At 42.4% G+C, this 20,286-nt stretch overlaps 1 protein-coding gene across 7 annotated transcripts in view; it reads left to right on the top strand.

Annotated features, from left to right (window-relative positions):
* Nucleotides 1-20,286, top strand: part of CELSR1 (cadherin EGF LAG seven-pass G-type receptor 1) — a 165,734-nt gene that overhangs the window by 113,519 nt on the left and 31,929 nt on the right. For all 7 annotated transcript variants that reach the window (XM_072920189.1, XM_072920168.1, XM_030255910.4 and 4 more), the window contains exons 6-18: nucleotides 2,844-3,001; nucleotides 3,903-4,066; nucleotides 5,096-5,221; nucleotides 9,726-9,892; nucleotides 10,360-10,545; nucleotides 10,877-10,990; nucleotides 11,321-11,495; nucleotides 12,185-12,326; nucleotides 14,099-14,219; nucleotides 15,329-15,512; nucleotides 16,324-16,425; nucleotides 18,217-18,311; nucleotides 18,631-18,840. In XM_072920189.1, the coding sequence (XP_072776290.1) occupies nucleotides 2,844-3,001; nucleotides 3,903-4,066; nucleotides 5,096-5,221; nucleotides 9,726-9,892; nucleotides 10,360-10,545; nucleotides 10,877-10,990; nucleotides 11,321-11,495; nucleotides 12,185-12,326; nucleotides 14,099-14,219; nucleotides 15,329-15,512; nucleotides 16,324-16,425; nucleotides 18,217-18,311; nucleotides 18,631-18,840 (1,944 nt within the window). The remainder of the gene's footprint in view (nucleotides 1-2,843; nucleotides 3,002-3,902; nucleotides 4,067-5,095; nucleotides 5,222-9,725; nucleotides 9,893-10,359; nucleotides 10,546-10,876; nucleotides 10,991-11,320; nucleotides 11,496-12,184; nucleotides 12,327-14,098; nucleotides 14,220-15,328; nucleotides 15,513-16,323; nucleotides 16,426-18,216; nucleotides 18,312-18,630; nucleotides 18,841-20,286) is intronic.

Genomic DNA, 20,286 nt, shown 5'->3' with positions numbered 1-20,286 from the left:
TTTCATGTTGTGGGATTAATTCTCTTTCTTGCATGTAGCTATTCAAAGTGATTTTTTAAAATGCATGTTACTCTTAATATCCTTTGCATCACCAGTAAAACATATTTAACATTAATCAAAGTATTTAATGAATAAAATCTGTTCCATGATTCATTGCTGAAGGAGCTCCTAACTTGGGGGGGCTTTCTCTGATAAAGTCTTTTATTTATTTCCCATTATTTCAGTTATAAAGTATTCCCTATGGGAGTTGTTGAGAAGATGAGTGGTGTGTACTACTTGCCACATATTTTGAGTTCTTGTCACATTAACTCATAAAATATATTTTTCCTTTCTCAGTAACATATTCTTGCATTTTGGGAAAAACCTGTCCAATTCTGTCAATTGAGCATTTTAACATGGTCAGAAAATCATCTTGTGTTTAAACTAAGTATGGTTTGAACTGCCAATAGATTTCTTTTAATTCACTGCAATATTCCCTTTCTTCATGGTGCTGTGTGATTATCAGAGCCAAAGAGATGCCAGAGATCTGCACTGCAATGAACAGTCAACATTTAGAGAAACACTTTTCAGTTTCTATGTTAAATAAAAGTAAAAAAAAAATAAATTTGCTACTGCAGCTTGTGACTGTGAAGGAGCAGCTGCAAAATGCTGAGTCTCATCAGGTTGCAATCATGATTAACATTGGGCAGCTCCCCCCTGCTGAGGGAATAAATACCCTGCCTTTGTCAAGGCTTCCATGTAAGAAACAATAGATTATTTCAGTGAAGCACAAGAACATAAATGTTAATCGAATCATTCCTCTGAATGAATAGAAGTAGCACCCAGAATGTAAACATTTTAATTTTGGAAGGGAAGGTCTGCCTGTCAGTTTGTTCATTTTCCATGTATTTTTCATTTACTTTGAAAAGATCTCACTAACATTGCCATCATTGCATACAATAACATTTTCAGCACTTCAAATACTTATGTTTCCTGTCTTTCCAAGCTAGGCAGTGGCAAAGTCCAGGGAGTATCGGAAAAAATAAAATCTGCCTTAATATCTCTAAAGAGAGGTCAAAACCTTATACTGAATAACTGCCAAACTATGTAATCACATTGGTTCTTGGTAGAGGAAGTGGAAAATACTTTCCAACTGGAATTGACACCAGGAAACAAGTTTTAAAAATGTTTTTTATACACTGGGATACTTACCCTTAAAAATAAATCTGTCTCTATACAGATGATGAAAGTTGCTGTAAGTATGTTAAAAAATCTATGGTGTGTAAGTGAAACAGAAAGAATTCATTTATCCCCTTACTGCTTCCTTGTTTGCTGTACAAATAAGGAATTTCAGAACACAGTCCTGCAGTACATGTTTTAAAGCAAGCTACAGATGCCCAGACATCTTCATTTTCATATGGATACAGCTACTGTTGATTGACACATCCAGTAAATAAGTTTGGACTTTCAGTGCATCTGGTCAGATCCTACTGACTTTGTTCCTGTGAGGTGTCCCTTTGCAAAGCTGAGTGCCTTCTCTTGTACCCATAATGTCCTCAGAGATCTTGCACCTGTGGTAGATGAAGACTCCTCAGCTCTACATGAACACTAAACATGGAAACAGTTTTCCTACAGGATTTGCTAATTCTTCACTGAGGCTGCTATGCTTCTGTTTGTACATGCCCCTTTTTTAACAGTCATAATGTACTTCTCCACTGGACAAATCTGTCTCTTGAGATTCTGCACAGAAAACATCATCTCCTGTCAGTCACTCTGGAATACATCTCATCAGTGACAAAATTAGTGAAGATGATGAAGGATCTGTTTGTGGTGGAAGTTCAGAAGTTTGATGGCTGGTATTGAATTCCTGGTGGTCCCATAGCAAAGCCTGTCTGTTGGGATCACTGAATTTCCCCACCCAGTAGGTGCTGAAGTAGGGAGAACACCAACTGACAGCAGGTGATGGGCAGAGTGAGCCAGTAACAGTGGAGGTGTGAAGCTGAGTGTGATAATTCTAGCTTTGTGGCTCATGTTCACCAGGGCACGTTGTGATTGGGTGGGCAGGAGTTTACTGCCTGGGAGAAGCAGAGGTGAGGAAAAGCCAGAGCTTTTATTGCTGCTCTAAAACACACTTTTTTGCATCTTCCATGCTGCACCTGCAGTGTCAGCCAGTGTGCCTGCACCAGAGCAAGCACAGACACATCCATTATTTTTGGTTGTCCAGCTCCACAGATCATCAACTCTATTCTCCTGTAGCTAGAACCTGGGGGCTTCTCAGCTGACCCAGCAATGGGCAGTGGTTTTTGTGCACTCCATCTTGTAGCTGGAACAAGCAGGTTTCATCTAAGTTCCCTCCCAGTCATCAGACAGCCCCTCACTACAGCTTTTATAGAGGCCTGAACTCAGTTTCTGGTAGCCTTGACAGAGTACATCCATCAGAGAAAATGTGATTTAAGCTTTTAATTTAAGCTTCAGTTGTAATAATAAGTCATTTTAGTGTTTTCATTCCCTTAAGGTGAAGAGGTGCAAAATAAGCATAATTTATTAAAATTTACTACACAGAAATGAGAAAACACTTGTTTGATGTGATTTGGGCCAAAGTGGTTCTGCTGTAGAAATGACCAAAGCCACTTCTGACTACCCTGTGTATCATAGTGGGCTTGTGTGGACTCTGAGTGAAGTCATCCATCAGGGTTTTTCCTTGCCTAAATGTCGTGGGACAACCTAACTTCTGCTGTTTCATTTACATCTTCTAGTTTTGTCCTCTTTGAGGGGTAGTAAGTATGTTGTTGAGCTGACTGAACCAGCATTTAAATCCCACGTGTATGTAGCACTATATGACATGTGCCATTGACTTTTTGAAGCCAAACATTGGCCGATTAGGAATTCCCCATGGGCCCTCTGGAGAGAAGGTGGCTGTGGTGACTGTGGACGACTGTGACACAGCAGTGGCCGTGCGCTTCGGGAGCCTCATTGGAAACTACACCTGTGCTGCCCAGGGGACTCAGACCGGCTCAAAAAAGTAAGGATTTGTGTTTTCCACTCATTCTCTTTTTCCAGTGGAGAGGCAACAGCTCGCAATTACCCACTGAGCACTTAGTGATTAAGCAGTAAGTTGGAAAAACAGATATGGTGTAACAAGAAAAAGTAACAAAGTTTAGTTTGGGACATGGAGTAACTTCCACCATTAAAGTTAAGAGTCTTGTCTTAAAAGGAGGTAGAAATAAAGGATGTAAATAAACAACCATTAAAAATCACTGGGTGTGAGAAAAGGTTTCCTCTGAAGAAAGAGAAAAAAAATTAGTACTTTAGAGTTTTATGAAGAAATGAACATCAAGCAACATAGGGGGATATAAAGTAATGAGTGATAGCAGAGAGACCACTGAGAGACACATGGTGCTCTAATATCCCAAGCGAGGGGAACACTATAAGAACTGCAGCTAATCCAAATGACCAGATGATAACACTTCTCACACTGTGTGGAGTCATTTAGAAGAACCTACATCCACTAAATGTCATTAAAACTAAGATCCTCAGAGGATTTTAAAAGGGTTGACACTATATAATAATTAAGTGATTATATAAAAATGTGTTGCTTCTCAACCTTGTGCCGAGTGTCATCAGCCAGTCTCTGCGTGACTGGGGTCAGAAAGAAGTGTCCTGTGGCTAAACATTTTTCTCTAATTTTTATTTTCTTCTGCATGCTAGCAACTGTTAGGGGCATGTCACTGGATTGTATATGGACATGGCAGCTCCTAAGTTAAAAGTTAGTGTTACTGGACAGTCCTTTGATTACAAGCTCTGGAAGTGCTCATGTAGCAGAGGGAAGTGCAGCTTAAATGTGCTTATGGAAGCAGTAAGATAAAGAACAAAACAAAACAAACTCTTTGCAAGAAATTATGAGCACTTCTTTGTTTCTTCAGATCTTTGGACCTAACTGGCCCTCTCCTCCTTGGTGGTGTCCCAAACTTGCCTGAGGATTTCCCGGTGCACAACAGGCAGTTCATCGGCTGCATGAGGAACCTCTCCATCGACAGCAAGCCCATCGACATGGCTGGTTTCATTGCCAATAATGGCACTCTGCCAGGTATGGGCAACTAGTGCCCCAGAGGTCAGTACCAGAAAGATCTCTGCCACAGCTGTGCGTGGGGCATGGCTTAGGGTGTCGAGGAGGCTGGCACTGCGAGGAACCCCAGGAAGAGGAAGGAGACACAGTGTTCTAGAATCACCCCTCTCCCTCTGTTAGCACTGTTGAGGGCAAAGCAGCTATGGAGCAGGGACTTAAGGTGGTGTATGGCATTGTGCTGCCACCGTGTCTCTGGCCAGACCTCATTTGTTTGAGTAATGTGCAGCCCACACCTGTGCCAGGGAGGCATACAATAGCCCGTGGCACAGGGCACACTTCCAGGATTCAGCAGCACATTGGAAAGGACTGGGCTTGTTTAGCCTTCCTGCATTGCTGTGAGTTTCAGCCAGGAATTTACTCCTAAATTAACTTCTCCTCTTCTATTTTTAAACTACCTATTAAATGGCATTTTGCTCTGAAAGCTGGTGGGATTAGTTCACAAAAAAGACAAGACTTATAATGACTTTTTAATAAATTGTGTTTGTTCTGTAAATAAAATTCTGCAATCCCCCAAATGTGAAACCTGCTTCATGGAGCAGCCTGTTGGAAGTTCTGATTGGATTTTCAGTCCTTAGATCCGTGATCAGGATTAGTTCCGGTGATTAGGCATACAGAATGTTCTCATCATCCTAAAACTGGCTCTTACACACAAAAATGGAAAGTCCCTTCTGTCCATGCTGCTGAAGGTCTGTGTAAGAACTAAATTGCAGTTCTAAAGTGTGCTGCATTGATTGTGGATTAAGGATGGATTCATAGCATATGCCTTTGATAGATAGACTTGTCTTTATGCATTTAAGACATGATCAGCTTATGTAAACTTTTCCCATCCACATTTTGCTTCACTGACTTCAAAACCATTTTAAAAAAAAAAAGCAAAAAACCCAAACCTGTAATAGTAATGTCTTCTTTTTACGTAAAAACTCAAATACAGTCATTCAGAGCCTTTTTCATATTAGAACGATACAAAGTAATGTTTTTCCTGAATTGCAGGCTGTGCAGCGCAGAGGAACTATTGTGAAACCAACTGGTGCCAGAATGGAGGCACATGCATCAACAAGTGGAGCACGTACATCTGCGAGTGCCCCGTGCGCTACGGAGGGAAGAACTGTGAGCAAGGTAGGCTGCACAGAGCTCTCTGTGCTTGTCATGTGTGCACGTTTCATTGCCTGTCATTGCCATCTCATAGCACCTATGTCCAGCTGTGATGGCTGAGGGTAAGAGAAGATTGCAGCCGAGACCGTCACCCATTATCTATCTGAAATAATTTTAGAGATCCCCTATATAATAGATGACATACTGTCATGAATAAGAGCAGCTTTCATTGATTTACTTACATAAGCAAAGTAGTTCCAAAGAACTTGGCTGTATTTAGTAATTTGTTTATAGTGAAAATGCCTGATCCTAAGCCCCTTTAAATAAGTGGAAGGAATCCTGCTGACTTTACTGGGCTTTGACTCAAACTGGGGATGAGTGTGCTGTTTTAATCACTACTTTTTTGGCAAGAAGGCATTCTGTGCTAAGTAAGAGCGCTTTCAGTTTTAGTGGATTTCTCTTTGATTGAACACAATATGCATATATGTGTAAAACCTCATTACTAAAGGATAAGGAAGCAGCAGCAGGTGAGTTTCATAGAGTGTGAAGAAAATGCAGTCAGTTTTTTCCCCTAGAAGTGAGGCATTGCCTATGGGAGGAGTCCCATGGGGGTTGGTGCTGTAAGGTGGCTGCTCCTTTGGAGTTTTTCTGGATGCTTCCAGCAAACAAAACATGCTTCTACTGGCCTGATCTAGGTAGTGGCAATTCCTCTTCCCTTTCCTGAGAAGCAGCAATATTAGCTTAAAAGGAGAGGACACATGGTTAAGTTTCTGTCTTGGAGATAAAGTTTTGCAGAGTTAAGAACAGGGAAAAGGAATGATGGAGAGCTCTTCGTATGCTCCACTTCACACAGAGCACAGAGCTGTTATTATTACCTCTGATTTCTGTATCAACTCCTCAAATATTTTGAGCTTCCCAGGTTTGTATGAAGATCTGATTTTCCCATGTGTCTCATGTCAAGTGTATTTGTTGGTGAAGTTCTGTGTTTTATTCATGATTGGCTGTTCTCTGTGCTACAAACTCACTCTGATGTATCCTGAGGGGAGTGCCAGGGCCCAGCTATGGTGTATCCTGTACTGGTGTAAATGGGAGTACTGCTATCACATGCAAAGATGCTCCTTCCCTCTGTTTTTCAAATGGAAATTCAAAATTTGGTCACATGTTTGTTTTATTTACTATTTTCTTATCCCAAACTCAAGACCAATCCCTAAAGTTTGGGATTTAGATTATCATCTAGGAGCTGCCCTGTAGCCATCCCTGGAAAATAATTTCAAATTCAGGTGATAGAGATGATGACAGTCACAGCAGCACTGCCTTGCTGTGCAAACCCCCAGGCCCCGCAGCTGCCTCCAGCACTCTGCATTCCTGCATGTCCCCTTTGTCACTGAAAAGCCCCATGTTCTTGCTGATCCCTCAATTTGTGGGTTTTTTCTGATAGTTTGAAGGCAGCAGGCTGCTTGGTTCTTTGATGGTATTTGTGGGCCAGTGTCCCTGTGGGAAAATTGCAAACCAAGAAAGAAACAGAATGTGACCCAAGATTTCAGGAGCTCAGCGATAAAGTCAGGAGGAATCACAGATATGCTAAACTCCTGACTTTCAAATTTCTTATTTGAATGCTCAGCTATGATCCTAAGAGCATTAGCTAGCAGCTATTTTTAAAAAAGTCTTAGATAGAATATTTGCAAATTTGAGTAGGAGTGCTGCATTTCTTCAATCCCTTTGGTAGTGCTGGTTCTGCTTCAGACTAACAGAGGACAAATACTTTGGCAAGTTACCAATTAACCTTTTTTTCATTTCCTGCTCTTCAAAAACTCTGTGATCTAGTCTACACTAGTGAGGATGGGGTGTTTTACCTTCACCACCCTCCTAGAATCTGTTAATTCACCTTCTGGCAGCTCCCCTCTCCCTCTTCTTATCAGAAGGGATATAAAATTAAAGATATATAGAAGGGAGATAAAATTAAAGAAAAATTAGTTTCATCTTTATTAATTCTTTTAAACTATGAGGTATTGCAATTCTGTGAAGAAGATCTAGCAGCTGTGTCTGACTCACTCTTGGATGGCCAGTGTCATTGCCCTAGCCTTGGGCTGGACCTAAACATAAGCTTCCACCTGTCCAGCACCTGTACTGCAGGTGACATCCAGTGGGGTGTTGGCAGAATGTTTCCCCAGGCCCTCTGTCTCTACAGGGAATAGCCCTCCCGTGTTTCTGCAGGCCTGTTGAGAGAGCAGGACTCTCTTTAGAGTGAACAGAGGTACACAGGCAGTGCTTCAAGTGACAAACTCTGAGCACAGGATCAGCTTGCATCAGTTTGCCAATGGCAGCGGGGTGCTGGGAAGCATGTGGGCCTCTCCACCACACACCTCATGTGTGACGACAGGGAAGGTCAGGTCTCATCTGAGGACCCTCCATGGACACTCCTGGTCCCAGGCATGAGGAAGGGCTGGGGGAAAGAGGGAGGTCAGAGGGGCCTGCCAAATGGGGATTTCTATTTAACTAGCAGGGGAAGGTGCACCCTGGCCCCAGGGAAGGGAGGGAAGCTGGGAGAAGGTGTGGGAAGGGAATGGTATTTGCAAGTACAGAAAGTCACCACCAGTGAGAAAAGGAAGAAGGTGGCTAATTGCCATGCCAGTCCAGTTCTCCCAGGAGCAAAGGCAGAATGCTTGCAAACAGCATTCCCAGCCTTCAGCAGGTGGGAAGCCCGCAAGTTTGCATCCTGCCTCGCAGTCCAGAGACAGATGGCTCAAAAATCTCAGCAGCAGCCCAGAAAACCAGCAACAAAGCTGGAAGCTGAGGTTATTGTGAAGGTCAGCAGGGTAGAGGAAGGGGAAGGGTGACTTTTGCACAGGTGGAGCAAGAGAAAATAATCCTGCTCAACACTGATGTCCCGGTTACTTTTACATTGATGTGGTGCCATGTGGGCTGATGAATTGTGCCCTGGCCCAGACAGCCAGAACTCAAGCGCTGCATTCAGCTTTTAAGCAACCTGAGGACATCTGTATCTGGTAACAATCTTTTTTAAAGTTACCATCTGGTTTTCAAGAGCAGGCCATGCTGCAGTTCTTCCACTATATGTCCTCTCTGGCATTTGTGGTATGACTGCAAAGGTGAGACCACAGGCTGGAGCAGGAGGGAGAAGGGCTGCCCCATGGGACTGCCTGCCCTTAGCTAGTGGTAGCCCAGTAGTCCCTGACTTTTTGTTTCTCACAAATAGGGAGCTAAAGGGCTTGCACTTTAGTCCAACCTCCGCACTCCACTCCTCACCCCAACCTTTCCCTTTATAGACACCTGCAAGGCAGGAGAATTTGAGATTTGGCTTTATTCTTCAAAAAAATGCAACTTCACGTCAACTTTACTCCATTTTCTGCTATAGTGTCATCCCTCAACCTTTTTCTAAGGACTTATCATTTCATAGTAACACATATACATTTGTATACACATGATCTCTCCTACTACAAAAAATCCAGAGAGTGTCAGCAGATATGGTAGTGTGGAGCAGAAGGGGAAAGACTGTTAAGCCCTGTCATTTCATTGACCAGCATAATGAAATAAAAGGCTGGGTGCTAATCTGTGGTGGTTGTACCCAGTCTCTAAGGCCTGCTTCCACTGGCAAAAAGCTGCCATGAACTTCACCAACATGCCCACGAGCAAGGATGTCAGGCAGGGGCTGAGTGTAGATCCCTTACGAGGTTCCACACATGGTGGAGGTGTCATATGTGGTGTTGCAAATAGCACTTAATGGCTTAATTTGTGCTTCTAATCAGTGGGATTAACTAATCCATGGGACTGTACCTCTTGTTACCCAGGGTAACCACTTTAAAAGTCCAAGGGGGTGGGTATTCCTCTATTTTCCATCAGCAAAGTTCTTTCTATTGAAGTCTGTCATTGATGTCACCCTGTAGGAGCTGTGCTTTGCAACGTTAGAGAGGGGGCAATATTGCAGCTGTCACCTCGGGATATTTAAGGCAGGTGATTTAGGCAATTCCACACAAACTTTCTCCCTGTGAAAAGGCTGTGTCGCTGGGGCAGTTGAATAATCCGGCCCTAGAGTATTCACAATTAATTCATATTTCCTGTTGCCTCCTAGCCTTTTCCTGTGTTTAATCTGTTAATTAGAAGTAGGTAATCAGGGTTATGTTGAAAACATCTGCAGCAACTGTTGCCCTCGTACTTCCTGCTCTGTCCACCCACTCACCAGCAGAACTATATCAGCAGAGATCCTCAGCTTACCTTTCTAGGAACAGCTCTCATGTGGGTAATGCTATATCAGTGTGGAGGTGCTGCTTTTAAGTACAGGCACTAAGACAAGATGCCTACCCACAACCAGGCTAGGTTGTGAATTTGCGGTATTATCAACTGCTTCACAGTAACTTCCCTAGACCAGTTCTTCATCCACAGTAGGTTGAATATAGCTCAGTGGAAGAGGGGCTAGCTCCCTCGTGTCATCACTGTGACATAGCATCATTTTTCCTCTTAACATTTGTCCTGAAGGATAAAAACTGTTTCTCTTCTGTGTTCTGATTCACAGCAATGCCTTCTCCTCAGCGTTTCAGTGGTGAGAGCATTATCATTTGGAGTGACCTTGACATTACCATCTCTGTGCCCTGGTACATTGGGCTGATGTTCAGAACCCGGAAAGTCAATGGCATGTTAATGCAAGCCAATGCTGGGGCTGCATCCAAGATCAACATTCAGGTAAAGTGTGGCTGCCTTTGGTTAGGAAAGAATTAATACTCCCCCAGCAGTGGATATGGCCAGATGAACTACACAGCTTCATCCACCTAACTAAATGCATATCAATAAAAACATATCATTACTTTAGCCTTTTACAACAATCAAAAAGGGAATGATCAAAATATCATTATAAAAATCATATTTATTTAAGATTATTTTTCTAGTCAGAGGTAGTAGTGGGCATTAATATACATGTAAAAAATGAGTCTGTTGCTTTGGAGGTTTTTCTGCCCATAAGGGAAGTTGGAGTCTGAATGTCAAAAGTAATACAAGGAGTTCTTGCAAGCATTCTCATCTTTACTCTTTAGGCTTTTTTTTCCTTTTGGGTTTTCTTAGGAAATATTATCTTGCCCTCCACCTCCTTCTGCATCAAGTACAAATATGTAGCAAAAAAAGACATGTTTTGTTTGGTTTTTTTTTCACAACAGATACTGAACAGCTACGTGCAGTTTGAAGTGTACAGTGGCCTGAGCCAGGTTGCTAGTTTGAAGATGAGCCAGTCACGGGTCAGTGATGGGGAATGGCATCATATATTAGTAGAGCTGAAGAGTGCCAAAGATGGTAAAGATCTCAAGTACCTTGCTGTCATGTCATTGGACTATGGGATGTACCAGGTAAGGTAGCATCATGATTTTGTCACTGAGCACTGCACAAATGCTTTTAGGAGAAAATAGGTTAAAGGACTGTGGACAAGTACTTATGCTGTGAGACATGTTCTGCAGTGTTTTATGCTTAATCAATGATACTAATTTATTAAGCTTTATGATAAGATATCTTAAAAAGCAGTCTGTAAAAAGACATGTTCCAATGCCTGGCTCCTCACTGCTTCGGTATTTTTTATGTAATCTACTGTAAGCTACTGCTTGAGTCCATCACTACAGAAAGCAGGCTGTCTGTTTCACAGAGGATGATGGTGCTTCTTATCAGCTGTCCTTTTCCTCACAGAGCACTGTGCAGATTGGAAATCAACTACCTGGATTGAAAATGAAAAGCATCATTGTGGGAGGTGTCTCTGGAGACCAAGTCTCTGTTCAGCAGGGATTTTATGGATGTATGCAGGTATGGAATTAAAAGTGTAGCAATAAATTTTGAAATTGTGAGAAAATGCCCAGGTAAAAATATGGGAGGTTTCTTTTTCATCCATCCTCAAACATTTCTGTTTCCTCCATAAAAATTATCTAAGAATCAAAATATTAAAGTCTACCCACTTCGCCAGGTACAAATCTAATCACATAGGGGAAAAACATTTGAAAAAAAAAAAACCTGGGTTTGGCTCATCAGGTGATTTCTTTAAAATGTAGCCTCATTGATTGATGAAAATAATGAAACATATAATACTGTACTCTGAAAGGAAAGTCTAATTTTAAAATAATTGTCTTTTGTCACCAGGGAGTGAGAATGGGAGAGACATCTACAAACATAGCGACACTCAACATGAAACAGGCTATCAAGATCAACGTGAGGGAGGGCTGTGAAGTGGATAACCCTTGTGATTCCAACCCGTGTCCCCAGCACAGCTACTGCAGTGATGACTGGGACAGCTACTCCTGTGTTTGTGATCCAGGTAACCTGCTGACCACTCATACAGGAGCAGGATCACATCTTCATGAGCTCATCAGAAGCAGCACAACAGCAGCAGCAGCATGCTGGCAAAGTGTTCATCTTCTCATTCTTCCTCTTCCAATCAGCATTACCTTTCTCACTCTCACTGTAGCACCCTGGAAGCTGTAGTCCTAGGCTAAGAATCCAGGCAATGTATCCACCAAATGGAAAGACAGTCTCTGGTCTAAAAGACTCCTGTGCACCTCCCCTTTTCTTTTAATTTTTTTTTTTCTTTCTCAGCCTTTTCTGCTGTTGAATTTCAGTCTCTCACTCTGCATCCTAATCAAGATAGTTTGAATGTTTTCTCTGTTTTGGAGCATATAGTCAGTGCGTGTTGTCAGCACCCAGCACAGTCACCTCCCATACATGAAGCAAGAGAATACAAAACTATTTGTAGCACATGCCCCGAGTATAAAATTGGGAACCAAAGGCACAAGGGTGCCTCAAGCATGTTAACAGACTGTCAGAAAGAATGGCTTACTATCATTTTGTTTGAGGGGGAAAAGAGTGCTTCATTTCTGACAGTATCTCAGGGGAATCTACTGATTATCGAAGATGTGTTATTAGTGTATAAGCTTAAGACAGTTTTTTGGAGACATGCAAATCGTAAATTACAATGGTTGCTGTAATTTTCTTACCTTATCTCCCCAGGGTACTTTGGGAGAGACTGTGTTGATGTATGTAACTTGAACCCATGTGAGCATGTCTCCACATGTGTGCACAAACCTAGCTCATCCCACGGCTACACCTGTGAATGTGGACAAAGCTACTATGGACAGTACTGCGAAAGCAAGTAAGAGAATTGTTTTGTTCTTGGTTTCTTGATCCTTCCAGGAAGCTCTTCAGCTAAGGCAGCAGTCCTCCCACTTCCTGTTCTCCTTCAATAAACTTTCTTGTTACAATTGGAGTGGTATTTTGGGCTCCATTGCCTTTTGGCATTCCTGAGCTCCTCCCAGAAACTAGACATGTTATTCAGGAGCCACTTTTCTTCATCAGCTGCTCAGGGGCTCAACCAGTTCTGCTGTGTTACACAGCACTGCATCTCACCTGTACTTTGTGGTGGGTTTGGCCTGAGTTTGCTCTGCATCTCTCCTCCAGCTTCCCCAGCACACTGAGCAATGCACCAGTTTGGTGGCCTGTAACAAGATAAATTCTCTTTGCAGTGGAGGTCCAGTCCCTGGGCTGGCAAAGAGCCATCTCCTCTGGACAGTCTGGGGCCTGTGTCTGTTGCTTTGTGGGAGAAACGTGCTGATTCCCCCATCAGCAGCTTCCTGGTCTCTGATAAGCATTCAGCAACCAGCCTTATCCCAGAGGCGGCACTTTTTACTGTAATATGGGCCATTCATGATGTGCAAATGAAGCGCATTTGTCTGCCCATTTAGGAATGGCTCATGTGATGTTTCCTTCCCTTTGAAAACTGCAAGCTTCTTCCTTTGCCTTTTGTTGTGTGGGCTTGCAAATGTTGGCTGTGCTGTTGCCAGATTTGTCTTTCATTCCTCTGGATTAGTGACACAGAGATATTGTCCCTTGTCATTATCTGCTGACATGTGTCAAGTGCAACATTGTTGTTTTTATATTCTAAAGCATAGAAGTACAAACCTACCAATTACCATAAATAAAATTGGTATTGATTTTCAAAACAGATTAAAAATAGCTTTTCTTTCCTAAAAATATGCAACAGGGAGGGGATACCTTGTGCATTACCAGGATCCTGGTCTCAGAGCCCTTGTCCTTCAGGCTATTGCTTGACAAAGACTCCCAGCTTTCAGAGAATCAGAGCTCTCCTTGCCAGAACTAGTGTTGGGGCATCTGTGGGATAACCTGCTCAAAGGCTCACCCAGATGAAACAGTGCCAGTGAGAATGGGGGTTTTCCTTCAGCAGGGGTGGCCTTTGGCTTGCTGCTTAGGTTCCAGTGCTGCTGCACTCAGTCTGAATCATAGTCTTTGATTCATAGTGCAGATCAAAGCTGCCACCTTCCCCTCTTCCATGTCCCCAACCATGTGTCCTGTGTCTCTCCTGTGGCAGACCAGGGCTTTTCAGACCTTGTAATGAACAGTCCAAGAAAGCCAGGTTGGCTGAAAGTAGTGGCTTTTCTTTATAGGATGAGCTTGCAGACAGCTTTGTACCTGAGCTGGTGTCCCTGTGGGCTGGACAAGAAGCCCTGCTGCCTGGGGCAGGATGCAGATGAGGAGTGGGATATAAAGTGTTGGGGAGCTGTACCCCAAGGCAGTTTGTGGTGGTAGATAAGCCAGGGCACAAGCTCAGAGCCACCTGCACTTGAAAATACTTAGAGAAACATTCCCTCTAGGTTTTCATACCATTGATATTCTAAATTTTCCCATATTATAGTGTGTTTATATTTATATTAAATATATATATTATAAAATTATATTTCTATATAGTGTATTCATATTTATATTTTTTTTATATATGATTGTTTTTTGAGATACATTACTGTCTGTAAGATGATGCAGTTGAGTGCAGATTTGGCCCAAAGCTTTTTTTCCACACTTTTTAAGAGGGAACTTAAAATAACTTTCTTTCAATTTGATTTTCTTTAACAGGATCGACCTACCTTGTCCCAGAGGTTGGTGGGGAAATCCCATCTGTGGCCCATGTAATTGTGAGACTAGTAAAGGGTTTGATTCTGATTGCAATAAGACCAATGGAGAATGCCACTGCAAGGTAAGCAAAAGAACCCAGTCTTAAGTCAAAATTTCTTTAGTTTAAAAAGAAACTGTACCACTAATAATTGCAAGTGAGTATCTGATACAAAGTACACACAGCTGTGCTTTGTATCATATGCATATGTATGTGCATAGTGGAGTTAGTCATTATCCAAAACATTTTGCTGGCACCACCCTTCTCTAAATCATACTGTACAATTCTTATCTTATTTGTGTTTGGAAAACCGAACCGAGAGGATGAAAGCCTGGCTCTGATCTCTGAAGTGCAGCCTGGTTTATCAGGAGAGATCAGACCGGGGTGCAGAGGAGTGTCAGTGGGGTTTTGTGCATCACAAGTGAGTAATAGCCATGAAACAGCTCAGCCAGCTGGCTGAAGCTCTCCCCTGTGCTATGGCCAGCAAAAGGCCTGGCAGCTGGAGAGAGCTGCAGGGCTAAATGCTTTCCTCACTGCCATCCCTGAGTTTTCGGTGGACAGGCAGGGACAGATGGGGGACATGGGAGGGGAGGCACCTCATCATGAAGGTTTTACAAAGGACTTCTCACAATAGGTTTTAAACTGGCTTGAATGACATCAGAGGAGCTGAGCTTGTGCAGACCGGCGGCTGTGAATCTGGCCCCCTGCTCCTTTCCAAAATGCCAGCAGGACACACAGCAACTGTTGCATTAAATGGAGTCAGTGGGGTGCCAGCTCCGTGCTCTTGTGCAATCCTAAGGCCTCAGATCAAACGCGTGTACAGAGGCGATTTGAATATGGGATCATTGCATGCTCTCCACCCTCTACGTGAAACACAAATGCACAGTGCGGGTAGTTTCCTCAGTGGCTCGTTCATGCCATACAAGAGCAGAATTGCAAAGCTGAGAAAACCATAAATCCTCCAGGAATATGTTTGGTGGGCACTTGCAACAAGTGCCTGAGGAGTAATGTGGGCCGTGTGGCTCCGCTGCAAATGGCAACACAAACCCTGGGTTTCTGATGATGTAATGTAACTTTTATCTGTGCTCTTCAAAATGAGCCCTTTTATGATGTACGTGCTGCTAGAGCAGGTTTCAGAAATGTGAGCAGTTTGGAAGTCACATACCTCCTGTCTATCATTCTGGTTTTTCTAGGCCAATTACTACAGGCCCCAAAGCAGTGACACCTGCTACCCCTGCGACTGCTTCCCATCTGGCTCCCACACGCGCGCCTGCGACATGGAGACGGGGCAGTGTCCTTGCAAGCCCGGCGTCATCGGCCGGCAGTGCAACCGCTGCGACAACCCCTTTGCAGAGGTCACCGTGAGGGGCTGCGAAGGTACCTGCGCCCAGCCGCGCCGCAGTGCGGGATCACAGCCGCTGGCAGCGCGCGGATGGGGACACTGCGGGACAGCTGCAGTGTCCTGGGGCGCTGGGAGCCCAGCAGCATGGCTCCAGCAGTGGGGCAATGGGGTCTGCACCGGCCTAAACATACACCCCTCCTCCTAGATATGTGCCACATAGCCTCACAGGAGCTGAGGAAACTGAAAAAAAGCTCTTATCTCTTTAATTTTTCTCATATGGAAATATAGCCAGCTGAGGTGGAGTAGGGGGAGTAAATGACTAAGGCTAGCTTTTCTTTGAACCTGAGTTCATCTGCCAGTGCAGTGTTGCATTGCTGAGCTGCAGCTGACAAGGCAGCTGAGAGCCCTCACACCTTTTGCCCACAGAGGCATCGTGCCATGCACCTCGTGTACTCTGCCTTTCTTCCCCATCCTGTCTTTCCTCTCACCCACCCACCTACCCACTGTCCTCCTGTGATCAGCACAAAGCTGCTGCAGCAGCCATCTTGCCACAGTGTGTGGGTGAAATGAAGGAGAAATGTTTTCCCACAATAAAGGAGCAAGTAGAGATAGGCAGAGCCAAAATCCAGAGCCCCGTAATCATCCTGAGCTCTCCTCTGCCTGTACCTGTCTGTCCAATCTGTTGGATAAGGAACTGCTGGGTTCCAGCTTGGAAGGCACTGCAGAGGACAGATATCCTGTAATTCCTTTGTAATTACAGGAAGGTCCTTCAGGCAGGTTCAAATGTCTCACTGTTGTGATTTTATCTTGTCAGAAAAACTGCATAATTTCTTTTTCTGTTTTCAGTAATTTATAATGGCTGTCCTAAGGCTTTCGAGGCTGGTATTTGGTGGCCACAGACCAAGTTTGGCCAGCCAGCTGCTGTGCCTTGTCCCAAGGGCTCAGTGGGTAAGTTCCCTGGGTAAATAATAACCTACTTTATCTGCATGCCTCTTTAAAAAAAAAAAAAGTGTACATAGGGAATAGCACTAATTAATTTGGTCTAGAGACTGCAGCATAGCTTATCATATCATGAACAGAAAAGTATAGCTAACTGAAATCAAAGAGCTGTTAAAATACATTTATACTAGCAATAAATAAATGCAACAGTACAGCAGATAAACATGTACAAAGCACAGAAATTCTCTATTTTCTAAAAAGCAGAGCCCAATTTTCTATTTTCTATTTATTAGGCAATTCTTACACATGTAATTTTCAGTGACTTGTAAGTGTTCTTTAACCATATAGTTCCTCTGGGCAAAGATAAAATTAGGAGAATTATATTCCTGATGACTGCTTTACTAGGGTCCTGCTACAGCCTACTAAAGCTAAGAGTTGCAACAAAACTTGAATTTTTCCACACAATATATTTTCCGTAAGTGAAACAGCTGAAAAACACCTTTTATAAAGCAGATGAGCTGTGTTGTTTTGTACAGCAGGCAAATGACAATCTGTTTTTTCATATATGTCTCTGGAAACATGCATTAGATTTTTGAAAATAGAGTTCCCAATCTTTTCCAAAGGCTGTTCTGTGGGAAATGAAAACTCTGTCTTGGTTCTGGACCTGGTAACTCTCTGCTGTGAGTGCTCCTTCGGCTCAGGGAGTTATAAATAGTTATGTGACTGCCCCAAATATTTCTAGGGGGAGGCCACTGCTTATAGGTGTGTAGAAGATTTGCGGTCAACCTAACTCCTGTTCTAAAGATTTTAGGAGATAGATTTTCTTTTTTTTTTTTTAGGTAAAGAATATTTTCATGATTAAGCAATATAAAGCTGAATTAAAATTAGTTTTTTGCACTATTCTTGAAGTGGTTCACCCAAGCATCTCTTCTAGGCAATGTTGCTTATAGTAATTGCACGTTCTAAGTAAATTTTACAAATGATTCTAAGAAGTAAGCCTTCTAATAATGAATATTCAGACTAAGAACCTGAGGCTTAATTGTATTCACCTAATCTGTGGAAGAGGAATAATATAATTAGATACAGTAAAATTAATTATAGTTCTTATTTAGATATTGGTAACTAAATGGCTTAGACATATGCAGTATGTTATGTGCAAATCAACTAGCACAAATGCAAATTTTGAATTAGATTACTTGCAATTCATGGTGAAGGATCGTCAGCCAAGAATTGCATTTTAAAATTATTTGCCAAATAGTACAAAATATAATAGGCTAAATTAAACAGTAAGCTGCTCACAGCCCATTTACAAGTGGCAAAAAGGCAATTATGCATGTTGGCTGAAATGTTTAGCACTTGCAGTAGTGCAGATGTGTGGGCATGTGTTGATGTGAATACAGCATTTGTCCAGGAGGTCTTCCTATATAGGCTATTGCACAGAAACCTCTGCAGGGGTTGGTTTTCAGGAATATTTAGGAAGTGCAGAGTCTTTCTCTTTTATGGTATAAAGAAATTAATTAATTCATTTTAGAACAATCAGGCAGTGAGGCTGAGAGCAGTTGGGCAGAGCTTGGAGTTTTCCTGACTTTTCTCCAAAGCCTGGCAACAGCAATTTCTGAAGATTAGTAGTCTTTAACTTTCCTCTCGCAGGAATCCCCTGTTTGTAAATTGAAATACATGTGTAGCTTTGAGCAACTTAAAATTGTAGGAAATCTGAAAGTCTAGGATAGTTGAACTCTATGAATATTTACCCTGCACAATTCAGAATATTTTTTGCCATTGATGCTTTGTTTTCTTCAGGAAATGCGGTTCGCCATTGTAACATTGAGAAGGGTTGGCTGCCTCCTGAGCTTTTCAACTGCACCACCAACACTTTTGTGGATCTAAAAATCATGGTAAGCTGGGTTTTCTCAGTTTTCCCTTTGTTTTGTAAATAATGACCAGTTTGGACTCCAGTTTGATATCCCTGCACTCAATCTTTTGACTGCGTCCTGGAACAGCCTCATTTTCCATCAGGACCCTGGTGCTTTTCTGGCTCTCAGTTACATTTGCCATTGAGTTTTGTTGCCAACTCTATCTCAAGACAAAAAAAATTTTGACCACACAACTTCTTTTTGCGAAAAATCCCTAAATTATGATTGTCTTTGTAACTTGAATTAAAAAAAAAAACCAACATATATAATTATATTTTTTCTTCCTTTTTATCTGATTCAGAATGAGAAGTTACACCACAATGAGACCAAGCTGGATGGAGATAAAACCATACGGATTGTGAGAGCGCTGCAGAATGCCACCCAATATACACACAACTTGTATGGCAACGACGTGAGGACAGCTTACCAGATAATGATCCGGGTCCTCCAGTATGAGAGCCAGCAGCAAGGGTTTGACTTGGCCGCCACAAGGGATGTGGAATTCAATGAGGTAAGAGAAATACTGTATAGGGTGCTGAGCCCTTACAGTTTCCCTTGAAAATTAGGTGGCAGTGGGTAATTAAATTTGTCTTTGACCAAGGTGAAGCCAATATTGTGTAATTGCCTAATCTGTTCCACAAATAAGCCTTTCTTCTCAGATTAGAATGGAAAGTTGGTTATGCATGTGTCTATGCATGCATGTGTATGTGTAATACAAATATAATAGAATGTGCTTTTCTAAAAAATATCATCATGGTAACAGCCAAAAGCAATATTCCCCATACGAAAAGAAATCATCACATTAATGTGTTTTTCTTGGCTAAAATAGTTTTGTGTACTATATTTATTTTTGTTGTAAAATGTGCCTAGTGTGATCATGCTAATTTAAATGTGCAGTGAATTAAGTCTGAGCCAGTTAATGACTCTGAAGGTTTCCTTCAGTTCAGTTTGAGAACACATGAGTCACAAGTTGGTACAGTGAAAGACATTCCATATCATATCAGTATTTTATGACACATACTAAAATGTGTGCCAGATATCTTCTGCTACTCAGAGCATTCATGAAAGTCTCAGTTAGTACAAAAGACTTGTAGAGCTTTCCTCAATCCCATGTGTACGGGGGTGCTCTTCTCCAGTCTTGCCCATACTATTTCCAAGATTCTGGCCATGGCACAACGGAGTCCAGGCTAAAACATCTGCTTAGTTCTGTGCTAGCAGAGCCCAGAGCTTGGGCACCAGCATGTGGAATGACTCCATGGGTCAGGACTGGCGTCTGTGCTGGCCCAGGATCTGTTTGGCTCCCTAAGAAGGTGTGCTACACCCAAGTCACTGCTCACGCTACTCCAGGAGGACCAGACAGGTCAGGTGGACCTGGGGTGAAATTGGAGAGCCTGGCAAAGCCAAGCTACACCAGGAGAGATTGTCACTGGAAAGTTAGGAGCAGGAAGAAATGCCGCTGAGAAAATTCCTTAGTGTCTTGGGCTGTATAATAAGCAGAGAGTGGAGAACTTTTGAAACATTTTATGTTTTAGATGGACCAAATTTTAGGAGATTCAGTTTTTTCTTTCCTGTGGGCTGTGAAGCAGGCCATTCAGATCTTGAAAAGGATCTTCATTTCTAGCATGTTTTGTTAAGTAGAAATACGAACAATAAGCAACAAAAAATTGGTTTGGAAACATATGCTTTAATTTATTGTTCTCTGTACTTGACACTGAAATTCATACAGATGATGTTTTCAAGACCTCCCTAAATATTTTAGGATAGATCAGGAATTTGAAAACCAGTGAGTACGGCTCATGAATAAAAGGTGGTAACATCCTAGGTTGAGGAAGCACAAGGGGAGAGAATTTTTTTTTTATGATCCCACATAGAAGCCTGAAAAATAGATAATAAAAACCCATAAATAATGTTCACAAACATGGAGGAGGCCTGGTACCAAGTACAGTATGTGTCTCCT

The sequence above is a fragment of the Taeniopygia guttata genome, chromosome 1A (assembly GCF_048771995.1).
Source record: "Taeniopygia guttata chromosome 1A, bTaeGut7.mat, whole genome shotgun sequence".
Taxonomy (NCBI): domain Eukaryota; kingdom Metazoa; phylum Chordata; class Aves; order Passeriformes; family Estrildidae; genus Taeniopygia; species Taeniopygia guttata.
The sequence above is the reverse complement of the archived record's forward strand: the minus strand, read 5'-3'. Positions and strand labels throughout refer to the sequence as shown.